Below are 16,560 nucleotides of genomic sequence, written 5' to 3'. Positions count from 1 at the left end.
CTTGATAACTAAGCTTGTCATATAGTGAACCTTAGTATCAGGTAGGAGAATTCCTCCCATTTTGTTCTTTTTTTTTTTTTCAGAAACAGAGAGAGGGATAGATAGGGATAGACAGACAGGGACGGAGAGAAATGAGAAGCATCAATCATTAGTTTTTCATTGCGCATTGCGACACCTTAATTATTCATTGATTGCTTTCTCATATGTGCCTTGACCGTGGGCCTTCAGCATACCGAGTGACCCCTTGTTCGAGCCAGCAACCTTGGGACTCTGGGTTCAAGTTGGGGTGAGCTTTTGCTCAATCCAGATGAGCCCGCGCTCAAGCTGGCAACCTGGGTCCTCGGCATCCCAGTTCGACGCTCTATCCACTGCACCACCACCTAGTCAGGTCATTTTGTTCTTTTTAATCAAGATTGTTTGCCTCTTCTATGGCCTGTGGCTTTTCATATAAATTTTAGTATAAGCTCATCTATATACTTTATAGAAAATACTGCTCTTATTTTGATAGGAATTAACATTCTTTATCTCTTAAAGATAAATACTGAGGTACATGTGGAGGAAATTGTGTGATTTGTTGGATTTGCTCCAAAACAATCGGGGATGTGTGAGAGTAGGAAATGAAACCAGAGATTGGTCATGATAATTTATGAAAATGTTAGTACATAGTGTATCATTGGTATACCATCTTTTCTGCTTTGTGTATGTTTAACGAAAGGTTTTTAATTGCTCCATATTAAAATAAATGTTTTAATTTAAATTTTAGCTTAAACTCCTGAAATATTTGCTAAAATTTAGCTCTCAACCTTTTTTTAACAAGGTCTGAATATCATGTGTAGGTCATTATTATTTATCATTCCCTTTTGGAAGGTTTCACATGGTCAGGTTCTGGAAAGGGAAGCAGTGTTTACTCAGATCATACTGGGTTTATAACTGCTTCTTTAATTATTTCATATTCTAGGCACTGCTGAGAAAGACCTAGAAAGCGCTAAACTTGTACAGATTTTACACAAACTGCTAGCAGATGAGAGAAGTGCTCCTGAAATCAAATATAATTCCATGGTCCTGATCTGTGCTCTCATGGGATCCGGTAAGTATTTCTTCTGATTTCTGTCCATCAGCAGAGGTATGACATTATTAAATATAGAATAATAGTAAGGTGGCTTTGAGTTTAAAAAGCAATAGAAATTTGTTTATGGAGGTTATAGAATTACTTTATTTTTTGACAGAGTCAGAGAGAGGGACAGATAGAGACAGACAGATAGGAAGGCAGAGAGATGAGAAGCATCAATTCTTTGCTGTGGCACCTTAGTTGTTCACTGATTGTTTTCTCATATGTGCTTGACTAGGGGCTACAGCAGATCAAGTGACCCCTTGCTCAAGCCAGCGACCTTGGGCTCCAAGCAAGAGACCTTTGGGCTCAAACTAGCAACCATGGGGTCCGGGGTCACGTCTGTGATCCCATGCTCAAGCCAGCGACCCCTCACTCAAGCTGGTGAGCCTGTGCTCAAGATGGCGACCTTGGGGTTTTGAACCTGGGTCTTTGTGTCCTAGTTTGATGCTCTGTCCACTGCGCCACTGCCTGGTCAGGCTAGGATTACTTTTACATTGAAAATATTTCCAAAGATTCTTACTATAATCAAAAATATCATATAGCAAATATAGGCAAAATCAATATTAAAAATTAATACCAATACGTTTCATCAACTTTTATTTATATTAAAGAACAAGTTCTGATTTTGTATGCCATGATATTAGCTAAGGAATTTGTTTAAGGAATCATTGGCGTGTCGTGGCGTACGTTCCATGGACAGTTGAAAAGAATGTGTATTCTGCTGTTACTGGGTGGAGTGTTCTTTACATGTCACATCCTTTTGGTTGATGGTGGTGAGTCTTCTGTATTCTTGCTCATCTTCTGACTATTCAGTAATTGTTGAGAAAGAGGTATGAAGTTTTCACCTATATTGGTGGATTTATCCATTTTTCCTTTCAGTTCTATCATTTTTTGCTTCACACATTTTGTAGCTCTGTTGCTGGTAGGTACATACAACTTTTAGGATCTCTGTATCCGGGTAGATTGACCTTTCTACCATGTGCAATGTTCCTCTCTGTCTCTGATCGTTTTCTTTGTTGAAGTCTCCTTTATCTAATTTAAAACAACTACTCCTACCTTCTTTTGAATAACTAACACCATCTTCCCACCCTTTTAGTTTCAGTCTGCAGTATCATTATATACTGGTAGTATGGACGGCATATTGTTGGGTCTTTTCTTTTTATAATTGGTTACGTATTTGCTATAAATGTCTTAGAAGTTTTAATTTTACATAGTAAATTTCTCCCAAGTAGGAATTCCTAAATTTGGAGGTTTTTATCTTAATTATAATAGAGACATTAACATCTTTATTTTAGTTAGGTTTAATCATTCTCATTTTAGTTATTTTTTTATTGACTTTTTTGGGGGGAGGAGAGTGGGAAAAGAGTGAGAAGCATCAACTTGTGTTGTGGTTCCTTCACTGTAGTTGTTCATTGACAGCTTCTCATACGTGTCCTCAGGCTGAGCCAGTGACCCCTTGTTCAAGGTAGCAACCTTAGGATCATGTTGATGACCCCGTGATCAAGCTGGTAATCTCAGGGTTTCAAACCTGCGTCCTCTCAGCATTCTAGATCGATGCTGTATCCACAGAGCCACCACTGATCAGACAGGTCATTTATATTTTGTTTTGTTTTTATTTAAGTATAGTTGATATACAGTATTATTTAGTTATAGTAGTTTCAGCTTATTTATGTTAGTTTTGTTTTTACTTAAGTATAGTTGGCATACAATATTATGTTAGTTATGTTAGTTCCAATATTATATTAGTTATAATATGGTATACAATATTATATAAATACATAGTAATCAGACATTTTTATACCTTACAATGCAATAATCTGTCACTGTGTAAACTTACCACACTATTACTGATTATATTCTCCTTCACCTTTTTCACAAACCCATCTCTATGTGGTTAATTCTGTTTCCTCCCTCCCTCCCTCCCTCCCTCCCTCCCTTCCTCCCTTCCTCCCTTCCTCCCTCCCTACTTCCCTCCCTCCCTCCCTTCCTCCCTCCTTGCTTCCCTCCCTCCCTCCCTTCCTCCCTCCCTGCTTCCCTCTCTCCCTCTCTTCTCCCCATTCCTCCCTCCCTCTCTCCCTCCCTTCCTTTTCTCCCTCCCTCCCTCAGACAAAGGAAGGAAGAGAGATGAGAAGCATCAACTCATAGTTGCATCGCTTCAGTTGTTCATTGATTGCTTTCTTATATATGCCTTGCTGGGGGGACTCCAGCTGAGTCTGTGACTCTTTGTTCAAGCCAGTGACCATGGGGTCATGTGCGATCCCATGTTCAAGCTGGTGACCTCAGGGTTTCAAACCTGACTCCTCAGCATCTCAGATTGATTCTTTATGCACTGTGCCACCACCTAGTCAAGCTGTCTCTGTTTTTATAACTCTATTTTTGTTCTGTTTTGTTTTTTTTAGATTCCACTAATAAGTGAAATTATATAGTATTTGTCTTTTTGGGTCTGACTTATTTCACTAAGTGTAATTTTATCTAGGTCCATTTATGATGTCACAAATGGTAAGATGTCATTCATTTTTATTGCCATATAATATTTCATTTCATATAAATACCACATCATCATCATTCATTTATCAGTGAACACCTAGATTGCTTCCATATTTTAGCTATTGTAAATAATACTGCAGTGAACATAGCGTTGTACTTTTGTAAATCTTTTTTTTTCAGTTACAGTTGACATGCAATATTATATTAGTTTCAGGTATACACCCTAGTAATTAGGCATTTTATAACATAGCTGAGTTGTCATCCCAATAAATCTCATACCCCTTGGAGACGGTACATAGTTATTAGGATACCATTAACTGTATTTCTTAAGCTGTACTTTACATCCTCATGACTGTTCTGTAACAACCAGTTCAGACTTGGTCCCTTCGCCTTTTTCACACATACCCCAAACCTCCCCCTCTGGCCACCAGCAAGATGTCCTCTGTATCTGTGAGGCTGTTTCTTTTCTGCTTGTTCATTTATTTGTGTTTTGTTTTAGATTCAACTGTTGATAGATTTATTGCCATTTTATTGTTCCTAGTTTTGATCCTTTTTTCTTCTTGAAGAAGACCCTTGAACATTTCATATAATACTGGGTTGGTAGTGATGAACTCCTTTAGATTTTTCTTGTCTAGGAAGCTCTTTCTATGTCCTTCGGTTCTGAATGAGAGCCTTGCTGGGTAGAGTAATATTGGCTGTGGATCTTTCCTTTCATCACTCTGAATATTTTGTGCCACTCCCCTCTGGCCTGCAGAGTTTCTGTTGAGAAATCAGCTGACAGTCACGGTTCTCCCTTGTAGAACTCTTTTTCTCTTGCTACTTGTAAAATTCTCTCTTTGTCTTTAACCTTTGGCACTTTAATTATTATGTGTCTTGGTGTGAGCCTCTCTGTGCTTTCTAGATTTTTATTTCTGTTTCTTTCACTGGGTTAGGGAAGTTTTCTGTCATTATTTTTTCAAACAGGTTTTCAGTGTCTTGTTCTCTCTCTTCTTCTGGCACCCCACTATGCAAATGTTGGTACATTTGAAGTTGTCCCAGAGGCTCCTTTTTTTAATGCTTTTTTCCTTTTGTTGTTCTGATTGGGTAGTTCTTGCTTCCTTATATTCCAAATCACTGTTTTGATTCTTGGCTTCATCTACTCTACTATTGATTCTCTGTAAAATATTTTTCATTTCAGTTAGTGTATCCTTCATTTCTTACTGGTTCTTTTTTATGGTGTTGAAGTTCTAAGTTTATCTACTCTTCCCCTACGTTCATTGAGCATCTATATAACCAGTATTTTAAATTCTGCATTCAGTAGATTGCTTTTTTCCATTTTAATTATTTTTCAGGAGATTTGTACTGTTCATTTGTGACATGTTTCTCTGTCTCCTCATTTTGGCAGCCTCCCTGTGTTTCTGTGTATCAGGTAGAGCTGCTGTGTCCCCTGGGCTTGGTCAAGTGGCCTAATATAGGAGGTGTCCTGTAGGATCCACTGGACAGCATTCTTGTTCACCTGAGCTGGGCACTCCAAGAGCAGCCCCCTGTTTGGGGTATGTATTCCCTCCTGTTGTCGTTCAGCCTCGAGTGCTGCTGGCACATCAGTGGGAGGAATTTACCTGTAAGCCAATCAGCTGAAAGGACCGGCTACAACCACCATGGAGGATTAGCTGTGTAGGGGCCCACACCACGGAGCAGGATTTACTTTATCAGGGCTCTGGTGTCTGCTGAGTCTGCCTCATGAGTGTATCACTTGTGGGGGTGATTGGATGATGCATCAACATGGTCTGAAGCTGTCTACTGAGTGTACTGGCTCTGGGCCCTTCCAGGAGATATAGGCCAATGTCAGCCACCACTTGTGTTCTGCCTAGGGCCACCCAGCATGAGCTACAAAGCAATCTGCAGATGGCTGCTACTTGTGCTGGGCTTGGAGGTACCCAGGCAAGGCCGAGTTGCAAATCAAGGCCAGCTGCCGCTAGTACTGGGTCTAGGGCCACTCAGAGGACAACAGGGCATGCTGAGGCCAGATGCTGCTTATTCAAGAGATTTTAGGAAAATCTGAAGCATGAGCCAAGACAGGCCATTTGTATGGAAAAGCCAGTGGAATCAGCTTGGGTGGGCCCTCAAGTTGATGGGGCGGTACCTTATGGAATCACCAGGGTGGGGCGAACGTGACAGGTTAATGGAGGAGACTTTGATATGGCACCCCTGTGGGCTCAGTGTAGATGTGGCTGCTTTATATCCTTAGTTGTAGAACTTTGGTTTCATGTGGTTCTGAATAATGGCTATTCTGTAGTTTAGTTGTATTTTTGATGTGGTTATGGGAGGATTGGAGTACTGCATTTACTTATGCCGCCATGTTGACCAGAAGCTTCCATAGGGGTACATTTATTTTTATTAGTGTTTTTGTTTTCTTCAGCTAAATACCTGGAGTTAGAACTGCTAGGTCATATGGTAGATCTATTTTTAGTTTTTTGAGGAATCTCCATACTGTTTTCAATAGTGGCATCACCAATCTACATTTCTAGTAGTGCACAAAGGTTCCTTTTTCTCCATATCCTTGTCAGCACATGTTGACTTTTTTGGGGTTTTTTTTTCTTTTTTCATGTTGACTTTTTGATAATAGCCTTTATTACTTGTGTGAGGTGGTATCTCATTTTGATTTTAATTTACTTTTCCCTGACAATTTGTGGTGCTGAGCATCTTTTCATTTATCTGTTGACCATCTGTACCATATGTCTTTTTTGGAAAATTGTCTTTTCAGATCCTTTGCCCATTTTTAAATTGGATTGTTTGTTTTGTTGTTGTTGAGTTGTATGAGTCTCATATGTTTTGGATATCAACCTCTTGGATATATTGTTTGCAAATATATTCTCTCATTTAGTAAGTTGTCTTTTTACTTTATTGATAACTTCCTTCACTGTGCAGAAGCTTTTTAGCTTGATGAAGTTCCATTTGTTTATTTTTGCTTTTGTTTCATTTGCTTGAGGGGAAACATCCAAAAAGGTACTACTCAGACTGATGTCAAATGATGAACTACCTATGTTTTTTTCTAGGAGTTTTATGAATTTAGGTCTTACATTTAAGTGGTTAATCTATGTTGAGTTTATTTTTGTATATGGTGTACGAGAATGGTCTTTTCATTTTTATGCATGTATATGTCCAATTGTTCCAGCACCACTTTTTGACCAGACTGTCGTTACTCTATTGTATACTCTTACCTCTTTAATTGATGATAAAAGCGAGAATTTATTTCTCAGCTCTCTATTCTGTTCTGTTGATCTGTGTGTTTGGTTTTGGGGGCCAATACCATGCTATTTTGATTATTATAGCTTTATAGTACAGTTTGAAAGTAGGTACCATGGTACCTCCAACTTTGTTCTTCTTTCTCAAAATTGCTTTGGCTATTTGTGGTCTTTTATGGTTCCATATACATTTTAGAAATATTTTTTAAATTATGAGAAGAGTGTCATTGGTGTTCTTATAGGAATTGCATTGAATCTATAGATTGCTTTGCATTGTATACTCATTTTAATGATATTAATCCTTCCAGTCCACGAGCACAATATATCCATCTATCTCTTTGCGTCCTCTTCAGTTTTCTTCAGTGTCTTATAGTTTTCAGAGTACAGGTATTTCATTTCTTGGTTAAATTTATTCCTAGGTATTTTATTCTTTTTGATGAAATTTTAAGTGGAATTGCTTCTTCTGATTGTTTATTAGTGTATAGGCACACAGCGGATTTCTGTATATTAATTTTGTATTCTGCTATTTTACAGGAATACTTTATTATTTATTATTTATTTTTGTTAGATTCTCTCGTGTTTTCTATACATAGTATTGTGTCATCTGCAAATAATGACAAGTTTACTTTTTCTTTCCAGTTCGAATATGTCTTAATTCTTTTACTTGTCTGATTGCTGTGGCTAGGACCTCTAATACTATATATATTGAATAATAGTGGGTAAGAGTGGGCATCTTGTCTTTTTCTTGATCTTAGAGAAAAAGCTTTCTCATACACCACTGACTATAATGTTAGCTGCAGGCTTGTCATATATAGCCTTTATCAAGTTGAGTTTCTTCTGTACCCACTTTTTTGAGAGTTTTTATCATAAATGTATGTTAAATTTTGTCAAATGCTTTTTCTACTTCTGTTGAGAGAATCATGATTTTTATTCTTGGTTTTCTTGATATGATTAATCATATTAATAGTTTTCTCGTCGTTAAACCACCCTTAACATATCTAGTATAAATCCCACTTGATTGTGGTATGTGTGTGTGTGTTTGTGTGTGTGTATATATATATATTTTGTGTGTGTGTGTGTGTGTGTGTATATATATATATAAAACTTGATCATGGTAAATATATATATTTTATAATGTGTTTAATGTACTTTTGAATTCAGTTTGCTACTATAGGCAGTCTCCAGGTTATGAACAAGATAGGTTCTGTAGGTTTGAAATGTTAAGTATTTATATGTACAGAGAGATAAAAATAAATACTGTGTTAAGACAAACATCTCTCTAGGTTTTATTTAATAAGTAAATGTACCCATTCCAACTTACATACAAATTCAACAAGAACAAACCTACAGGACTTATCTTATTCATTCCAGGGACTACCTATATTTTGTTGAGAATATTGGCATCTGTGTTCATCAAGGATATTGGCTTGTAATTCTTTTTCTTGTAGTATATTTGTCTGATTTTGGTATTAGGGTAATGCTGACCTTACAGGATGAGGTTGGAAGTGTTCCTTCCTCTTCAGTTTTGATTTTATTTTTATTTTCTCTTTTATGCTTGATGACTCTTACTTGGGGCTTGTTAACTTACCTTTTCAAAGAACCAGCTCTTAGTTTCATTAATCTTTTCTATTATTTTTCTTTTATTTATTTCTGCTCTAATCTTTATTATTCCCTCTCTTACACTTTCTTTGGGTTTTGTTACTCTTTTACTAGTTTCTTTAGAGATAAATTTAGACTGTTTATTTTGGATTTTTCCTGCTTCTTGATATAGGCTTGTATAGCTATGAACTTTCTTCATATAGCTGCCTTTGCTGCATCCCATAAATTTTGTAAGTTTCTACTTTCATTTTCATTTGTCTCAGGGCAGTTTTTTATTTCTTGTTTGATTTCTCTTTTTGATTCATTGGTTCTCTAGAATCATGTTGTTTAAGCTTTACATATTTTTGTTATATATTTTTACAGTTTTCTTCCTGTAATGGATTTCTAATTTCATGCCACTGAGGTCAGAAAATATGCTTGATATAATTTCAATCTTCTTGAATTTACAGAGGTTTGTTTTGTGGCCTAGTGTGTGATATACTCTGAAAAATGTGCTGTAAATGTCTTTCAAGCCAAATTGCTCTCATACTACTCCAATGGAACAACACCAAAAATGTCTGATTTAAAAGTGGGTAATGGACTTACATAGACATTTCTCCAAAGGTAATATACAAATGGCCAGTGAATACATGCAAAGATCCCCAGCATCACTGATCATCAGGGAAATACAAATCAAAACCACAGTAAGGTACCACCTCACAGCCATTAGGATAGCTATTATAAAAAACAACCCATAGAAAATAAATGTTAGTGACAATATATATAAATTAGAACCCGTGTACATTGCTGGTGGGAATGTAGAATGGTCAAGCCATGGTGGAAAACAGTATGAAGGTTCCTCAAAAAATTAAATGTATAATTACCATGTGATCTCGCAATTCCACTTCTGTATGTGTGTATTCAAATTAACTGAAAGCAGGGATACTTGTACAACTGTGTTTTCACAGTGTCATTATTCACAATAGCCAAAAGGTGAAAAAGCCCCAAGGTCCTTTGATGGATGAATGGATAAACAAAATGTGATATACACATACAATGGAACATACAGCCTTAAGAAAGAATGAAGTTGCCACATGCTAACATTTGGATGAGCCTTGAAAATATTATGCTAAGTAAAATATACCAGACACAAAAGAACAAACATTGTATGATTCCACTTATATGAGTTACTTAATCAAATTCAAAAACAGGAAATAGAACGGCAGTTGCTAAAATCTGGAGAGATGTATGATTGGGGAGTTATTGATACTGAGAATGGAGTTTCATTTAGAAAGAAGATAAAGGTCTGCAGGTGGATGGTGGTTGATACTTGTATGGCAGTGTGAGAGTATTTAACGTCCCTGAACTATACACTTAAAAATGGCTAAAGTGGCAAATTGTATATATTTTTACATTTAAAAATGTGTCAACAATTATGAACATGCTTGAAAACAAATGAATAAAACAATCTCAGCAAGAAAACAAAAGAAGCAAATGGAAATTTTACAACTCAAAACTATAGTACTGTACTCGATATAACTCAGGGGATAGGTTCAACAGCAGAATGGAAGGGGCAGAACAATCATAGTCACCCAGTCTGAACAACACGGACGTTATAAACTAGATAAAAAACGAAAGCCTCAGAGACCCCTGGGATATAACTAAATATCCCATATTTGTGTCATTACAGACCCGAAAGAAGAGGAGAAATAGGGTGGGCCTGAAAAAGAACCTGAAAAAATATTGTTATAAAAACTTTCAAAATATCCAAAAAACAAAAGAACCTACAGATTCAAGAAGTTGAGGAAATCTTAAAGCCCCCAAAAATTCATGCTGGGACAAATTGTATTCACAAACTTTTGAAAACTAAAGACAAAAAATCTTGAAAGATAGAAATGACACCTTATCTACAGGTGAAAAACAAATAGGGAGACGGTGGATTTCTTGTAAGAAACCACGGAGGCCAGAAGAAGGTGGCACAATAGTTTTCAAGTGTTGAAAGAAAAAAGCTGTTAACCCAGAGAAAATACTTTTAGAAATGGAGATATGAAGACATCCTCAAATAGAGTAAGACTAAGAGTTTGTCACCACCAGACTATCCTAAAAGAATGACTAAAGGAAACTCTAACCAGAAAGGCAATGTGTAAGAAAGAAATCATGGAGCCTCAGGAAGAACAACAGAGCAAAGATGTTGATAAATACAATAGAATTTTCTTTTTGGGAGTTTTCTGAATTGTTTTGAGATTGAGAAAATTAGTTTCTAAAGTGATTCTAAATGTATACAGAGGAAATAACTGTGACAATTATAAATGAAAAAAAGTAACAGTACTAAAAGAATGGTCAAGTAATCTAAAGGAAGTCAGGAAAAAGAAAAAAGAAATAAAAACAAAAAATAAAATTGCAGGCTTAAGCCACAACGCAACAGTCATTACATTAAATGTAAATGGTCTAAACATACTAATTAAAAGAAATTGATAGAGTGGATTAAAGCACATGACCACAGGCTGATCCTTGATGATGGCATACGTGGATGCTGACAGAGCTCACCCCCTCCGAAGAGCACATCAAATGTATTCCGATATTTAGAACAGTTTCTCCTGAGAGACAGCTTTGAGCCAGTGAACAGCTTCTGCACAACAAGCAGAAGAGAAGGACCACACAGAGAAGGTTGGAACCACAAAAGCTGTCCTGGAGCTGAGAGAACAACCCTGGACTAGAAGAACTTGTAAGTGCCACCGTTTTCATTTATTCTGAACATGGATAGCAGGTCACAAGCACCATCTCAGTACTGGCTGACCTGCAGGGTCCCCAGCCACACCTCCTAGAGCTCACTTCAGCAGAAACAGGAGGGAACATAGCACACATACAAGTGGGCCTCCGCCCAGAGATGATCCAGTGGGTGCAGCAGTGTGTACACATGGCCCCTTCCCATGGAGAGGGTGCAGAGCCAGCAAACACTGCAGGTCCACTTTGTCCAGAGAAGGTACAGAAGTAGTGGGCCACTGCTGTGTACTCACATGGGACTGGCCTTCCTGGAAAGGATGCGGAGCTAACAAAACATTACAGTACCCACCCACAAGACCCTCCCTCCTTGAGTAGAGGGGTGCTACTGTGCGTAGGCACAGGGCTGCCTGACCTGGAGAAAGAGCAGAGCTAGTAAGGTGTTGAGATGCAGAGTGACCCTGCCTAGACCCTGCTCCACCAGTGGACAATTAAAGCAACAGGGCATGCAGGCAGGCAAGGCTGAGGGCATAAGAGCTGCATCCTGTGGAGAGGAGCAGGACTAACTAAGTGCTGCTCTGTACATGCAGACCTGCCCCACCTGGAGAGGGAGATGGAGCTGGTAAGATGCATGCAAAGCAGCGCATCCAGAGCCTACTCTGATCCCAGATGGTTAATGCAACAGGGCACACCGAGAGCACACCCACCAGCCCCGTCGACATCAGGCAGCCCCTCCCAATTAGAAGGTAAGGAGGCACGCATAGACCAGGCTGCCCCACCTGCACCCCACAGGCCCGCCTCAGCTGCAGCCAGCCTACCAGAACGATTCAACACAGTCTACACAGAGACTCCTCTTTGAAGACTGGAGAGAGCATTCTGTCCAATTCACAGGAAGAAACAGAAAGTCAAAACAAAATGGGAGACAGAAGAACAGGCCCCAAAGACAGAAATAAGAAAACACTCAAGAGAAAACCCCTGTCGAAATTGAGATAACTAATTTGCTTGATGAACAATTTAAAGAAACAGTCATAAGGATGCTCAACAAACTTGAGAGTACAATAAAAGAACTCAGCACTTCAACAAAGTGATAGAAAATGTAATAAAGACCCAGTCAGATGTAAAGAATGCAGTAACTGAAATAAATACATTAAAAGAAATCCACAGCAGAGTAGTTAGTTCATACAGAACAAGTGAGTAAGTTTTGAAATTAGGAAGTGTGAGATCTTCAACTTTGTTCTTTTTCAAGATTGTTTTGGATATTGAGACCCTTGTAATTTTGCGTGACTTTTAGATTTTTCTTTTGTAACCAAAAATACTCATTCTAGGTTTGTACCTCAGTCTCATTAAAGTAAACACATCAGCTTGAGAAATGCTGATTGCTTTAAACTTTCTGGGTCCCCGTCTTACCGTGTAGTAGTTCTCAGAGTCTTAAAAGTCCTGCATTTTCTTGTAATCAAGGTTAAAATAGAGCAAGAAAAGCCAAAAAAAAACCCAGGAAAATAGAACATCGAAAAGGGACTCTAATGTGAGGGACCTTTTTATTTGCCACAAAATTAATTTGAAACAGATCTAAGATTTTTCTATGTCATTAATTTTCATATTTGAACTATATAACTAAACCTTGAGATCATACAATAAGCTGTGTTTAATTTGCCCTTATCAACCTTAGACTGTAAAACCTGAGACCTATTTATCTTTAATGTGGCCAGTAAAGGTTCTTTGATTTTTTTTTATTATTATCTTAACACATCTCTAAAGACGATCTGTCTAGGCTACTACTGTGTCTTTTTCCAGAATTGTTTCTACTATTATGGTATCATCCAAATAAACATTTTGGATATATATATATATATCTGTTATCTTGGTTTTTGTCTTCCAGAATCTCTACATAAGGAAGTACAGGATTTGGCCTTTCTAGATGTTGTATCCAAACTTCGCAGTCATGAGAACAAAACTGTTGCCCAACAGGCCTCAGTCACAGAGCAGAGACTTACTGTGGAGAGCTGAGGACTGCCCCTCCGTGACACACGGCATCTTCCATCTCTGGTTTCCCCTCTGTCCTCCATCCAGCTGCCTCTTCTGCTTCATCCTCCTCCATATCACTCGTGCATGCGTGTCATGTTTCGGTACCAATTGAAGAACTCTGTAGGTACCTGCCCAATAAGATTTCTAAACCCATAGTGTGAACATGAATTTGTCAGAAAGAAGTCTCCACCCATAACTGTTCTCTTGTATTCCTGTTGCTTGAGCTCCATTAAGTAGAATGTGCATGTTGTAGTCCTATGATGATGTAAACTTGGTACTACATAATGACTTGCTCCTCACACTTGGTAAACTACATAATAATGTACTGGTAAATTAGACACAAACAAGAATGCAGCAGGATCTGTCTAGCTTATTAAAGATGATATTGAATAGTAAAAATAGCTCCACTTTTTTTGGTGCTTGGTAAGCACAGTGACCAAAAAACTGTATAGCTATTCATTCATTAGTCCTACCCTCTAATGTCAAACTCATGGTACCTAGCGTTAAATAAAATCCAATGCTCTCACTCTTTACCCTATGGTTTCTCCTTCTTCCTGACTATGTAGACTCTTGAAACTGCCACAATCTTTGGCAGAGCTTCCTGAGGTTTTTAATTTCATGTTTAATTGGCTGTCATCAGTAGCCTGATGTTGAAAACATTTGTAGTTTTCAGCATGAAACTAAGGGGTTGAAGAATCTCTGTTAGACTCCTACATGTTGGTTTTTTGGCCATATTTTAGATTCTTACATATGTACAATTTCACCTCAGAACTTTTTCCATCAATTAACCAGCATTGTCTAACACTTGTCTTTAAAAGTCACTTTTCCATTTGTTTTCAACTAAGGAAATTGAGTATAGCTCATTGGAGACTGAATATTTTTCCTGTTTTTCATCCTTCAGCTCAAAAGCCAGAGGTTTCCTCTCATAGTCTTTTTAAATCTTATATTAGAACTAGCAGGACATAGGAAGAAAAAATAACAACTTTGTCTAGACTGAAGAAAGGAAGCAGGTTGTAAAGCCATAGTGGCCAGTCCGGTTCATTTTGCAGATGGCCTCATTCTAGGAGCCACTAGGGTTCCCTACACCATTTTCCGCAGAGAACGGCCGTAGACCGTTAAGACTCTCAGAGAAGATGACAGTGCTAAGACTCAAGAGACGAGAAGACCTCCTTGGCGAGATAGAATGTATTCTTCACTGCCATACCACCACCAAATGAATTTTTAGAGCTTTGAAACAATCTTTGTAACTTAATCAAAACATCCCTGTGACATACCTGCCTTCTCCCCACGCCCGAGTTTGACAGGTACTGGCTGGAAGGTAGACTGGGCTTCAGCCCAGGACTGCAGGACAGGAGAGAGGGTGGCGGGCTGCAGAAGCGCCTTCCCTTTCAACGTGAGGTGGGGTACATCTGTAGGGGATCCAAGTTGGACTTTTGACTCTGAAACAGATATAATTCAAGAAAGTTAAAACCCCAGTGAAGGTAAAGAACCCTTTGACTGATTATTCCCTTTGATGTCCGAGAAAGGGACTGTTCAATGCCACACTTTACTGTAAGAATGATCTTGTCTACTGTTTTCTCCTGGGCTGGATAGTGAACTATATTTTATTATAGTTTTGAAAGACATCTGTAATGTTGCATAATAGACTATCCATATTAATAACTAAATAAATAAATTATATATCAAACTGTAATGGCATTATTTGGCTTGTTTGTATATTTTATTTCCATCTCCTAGAACAGTGCTTATTACAATTGCTGGTGCTCAGTATTTGTTGAATGAATTCCTAGTTCCATGAAACTTTTCCAGTACCTAAACGAAGTCTAGACAGATTGCTAGAAAAATTGAGATTTAGATATCTAACTTCAGAGAACCATTTTTTTCTTTTTCTTTTCTTTTTTTGATGGTAGGTTTTGTCCCCATTGAAAAGCATTATATAGAAGACCTCAGAACAAAGACATCCAAAAATCATAGATTTGAGAGAAACGACCATCTGGGCCAGCTGCCAGCATTCAGTTTGCTGATATGCTAGAAACTCTTGTCTCCATCAAAACAAAGTGCAATTCAAATCACCAATTGTGCAGAGACTGATGCCTGTGCCCCTGGGATGACAGGCCCGCCACTCTAGGCCACGTGCTGGTACACCACAGCAGTGGGCAGGAGCCTAAACAATACTATCCCTTACTTCCTATGGCTTACCAGGGGCCACCTTTAAATTAGCTTGCTACCCACTAAGAGTGCCTTGTCAGGGAGAGAATGGGAGGAACAGCACCACAAAGCTTGAATTATTACCAAGAGCACACATGCAAAGCAAAAAAGCCAGAAATGAGAGGGAAAAAGATGTCTGAGTCTAATGCACAGGAATGTCCTCCCTCCTACCAGTGGCATGAGCTCCTTGGAATCCTGTTAACACTCAACCAAACAGTAACCTCATTGTACTCAAAGCAAAATTGATTAAATAATGGCCCATCATCAGTGTTTTCCTTGCTAAACTGTGTTTTAAGCATACTGATAACAATGGAGAGGTAGAACAGAATTCTTCCGTTCTGAAACGATTTCTTGGATAGAATAGAATGGAGCTCTCGGATATAAGCATTAGGGTGATGAAGTGTTCTGAGAAACCGTGAACATTTCAAAAACCAAATGCTCTTTGGTGTCATGAGAAGACTTACTATCTAATTCTGTCTGTTATTTAGGTGAGCATTACCCTTTATATCCAGCTGTCACTAGAATCAGTAAGTTTAAAAGCTACTTCTTAACTCTAGGAATCCATAAAGTTTGAATTATACAAGTGTTTTAACACATTGTTGACCGGCAGTTTTACACAGGAGTTAACGTCACCGGCTATTTTTTCGTAATTGAGCATGAAAGTGAAACAATCTAAACTTTAGTATACTTTATATATACATAATGAATTTAAATTAAACTTTGTACATATCTGCTACATATTCCATTTTATACATTATATATTTTAGTAATTTTTTTTGGTGTGGTGTACTGTATAACAATCTACGTGTGATGGTACGCAACATGTTTTGCAAATATATCTGGTTTTGCTGCGCTTTTCTTTTGAAACACACACTTTACACATTCTAGTCAATTGAACACGACGAAGAAAGATTTTACAATATCCTTAATACGTCTGTTCAAACTTTCAAACTGCGAGCGGTTTGAAGATAGGCCAAGTTTAGACAGCTGGACACTGTGATTGTTTTTGTTGACTGAATCTTCGGTTTTCCAGCCTCATGCCTGGAGGCATGGGAAGAAAAGGAGTCCGCATGAGAATACAGAACGGTGTGCTGTTTTTCGAACTTCAATCCGCAGGGCAAAGAGTCACAAATACAATTATCCTAGATTACCCTGAGTTTCAAAAATTGAAATAGGTAATGCAAGTGCAAACACGAGTTAACTCGT

At 38.1% G+C, this 16,560-nt stretch overlaps 1 protein-coding gene across 7 annotated transcripts in view; it reads left to right on the top strand.

Moving 5' to 3' along the window:
- Positions 1–14,833, top strand: part of RAP1GDS1 (Rap1 GTPase-GDP dissociation stimulator 1) — a 151,130-nt gene extending 136,297 nt beyond the window's left edge. For 6 of the 7 annotated variants that reach the window (XM_066280254.1, XM_066280257.1, XM_066280255.1 and 3 more), the window contains 2 exons: positions 959–1,087; positions 13,001–14,833. In XM_066280254.1, the coding sequence (XP_066136351.1) occupies positions 959–1,087; positions 13,001–13,128 (257 nt within the window). In that variant the 3' untranslated portion in view covers positions 13,129–14,833. Of the gene's footprint in view, positions 1–958; positions 1,088–4,982; positions 5,131–13,000 lie in introns of all 7 variants that reach the window. The other variant, XR_010731920.1, reaches the window with a different exon arrangement.
- Positions 14,834–16,560: the final 1,727 nt, after the last annotated feature.

The sequence above is a fragment of the Saccopteryx bilineata genome, chromosome 5 (assembly GCF_036850765.1).
Source record: "Saccopteryx bilineata isolate mSacBil1 chromosome 5, mSacBil1_pri_phased_curated, whole genome shotgun sequence".
In the NCBI taxonomy this organism is placed as follows: Eukaryota; Metazoa; Chordata; class Mammalia; order Chiroptera; family Emballonuridae; genus Saccopteryx; species Saccopteryx bilineata.
This window is presented reverse-complemented; position numbering and strand designations above follow the sequence as displayed.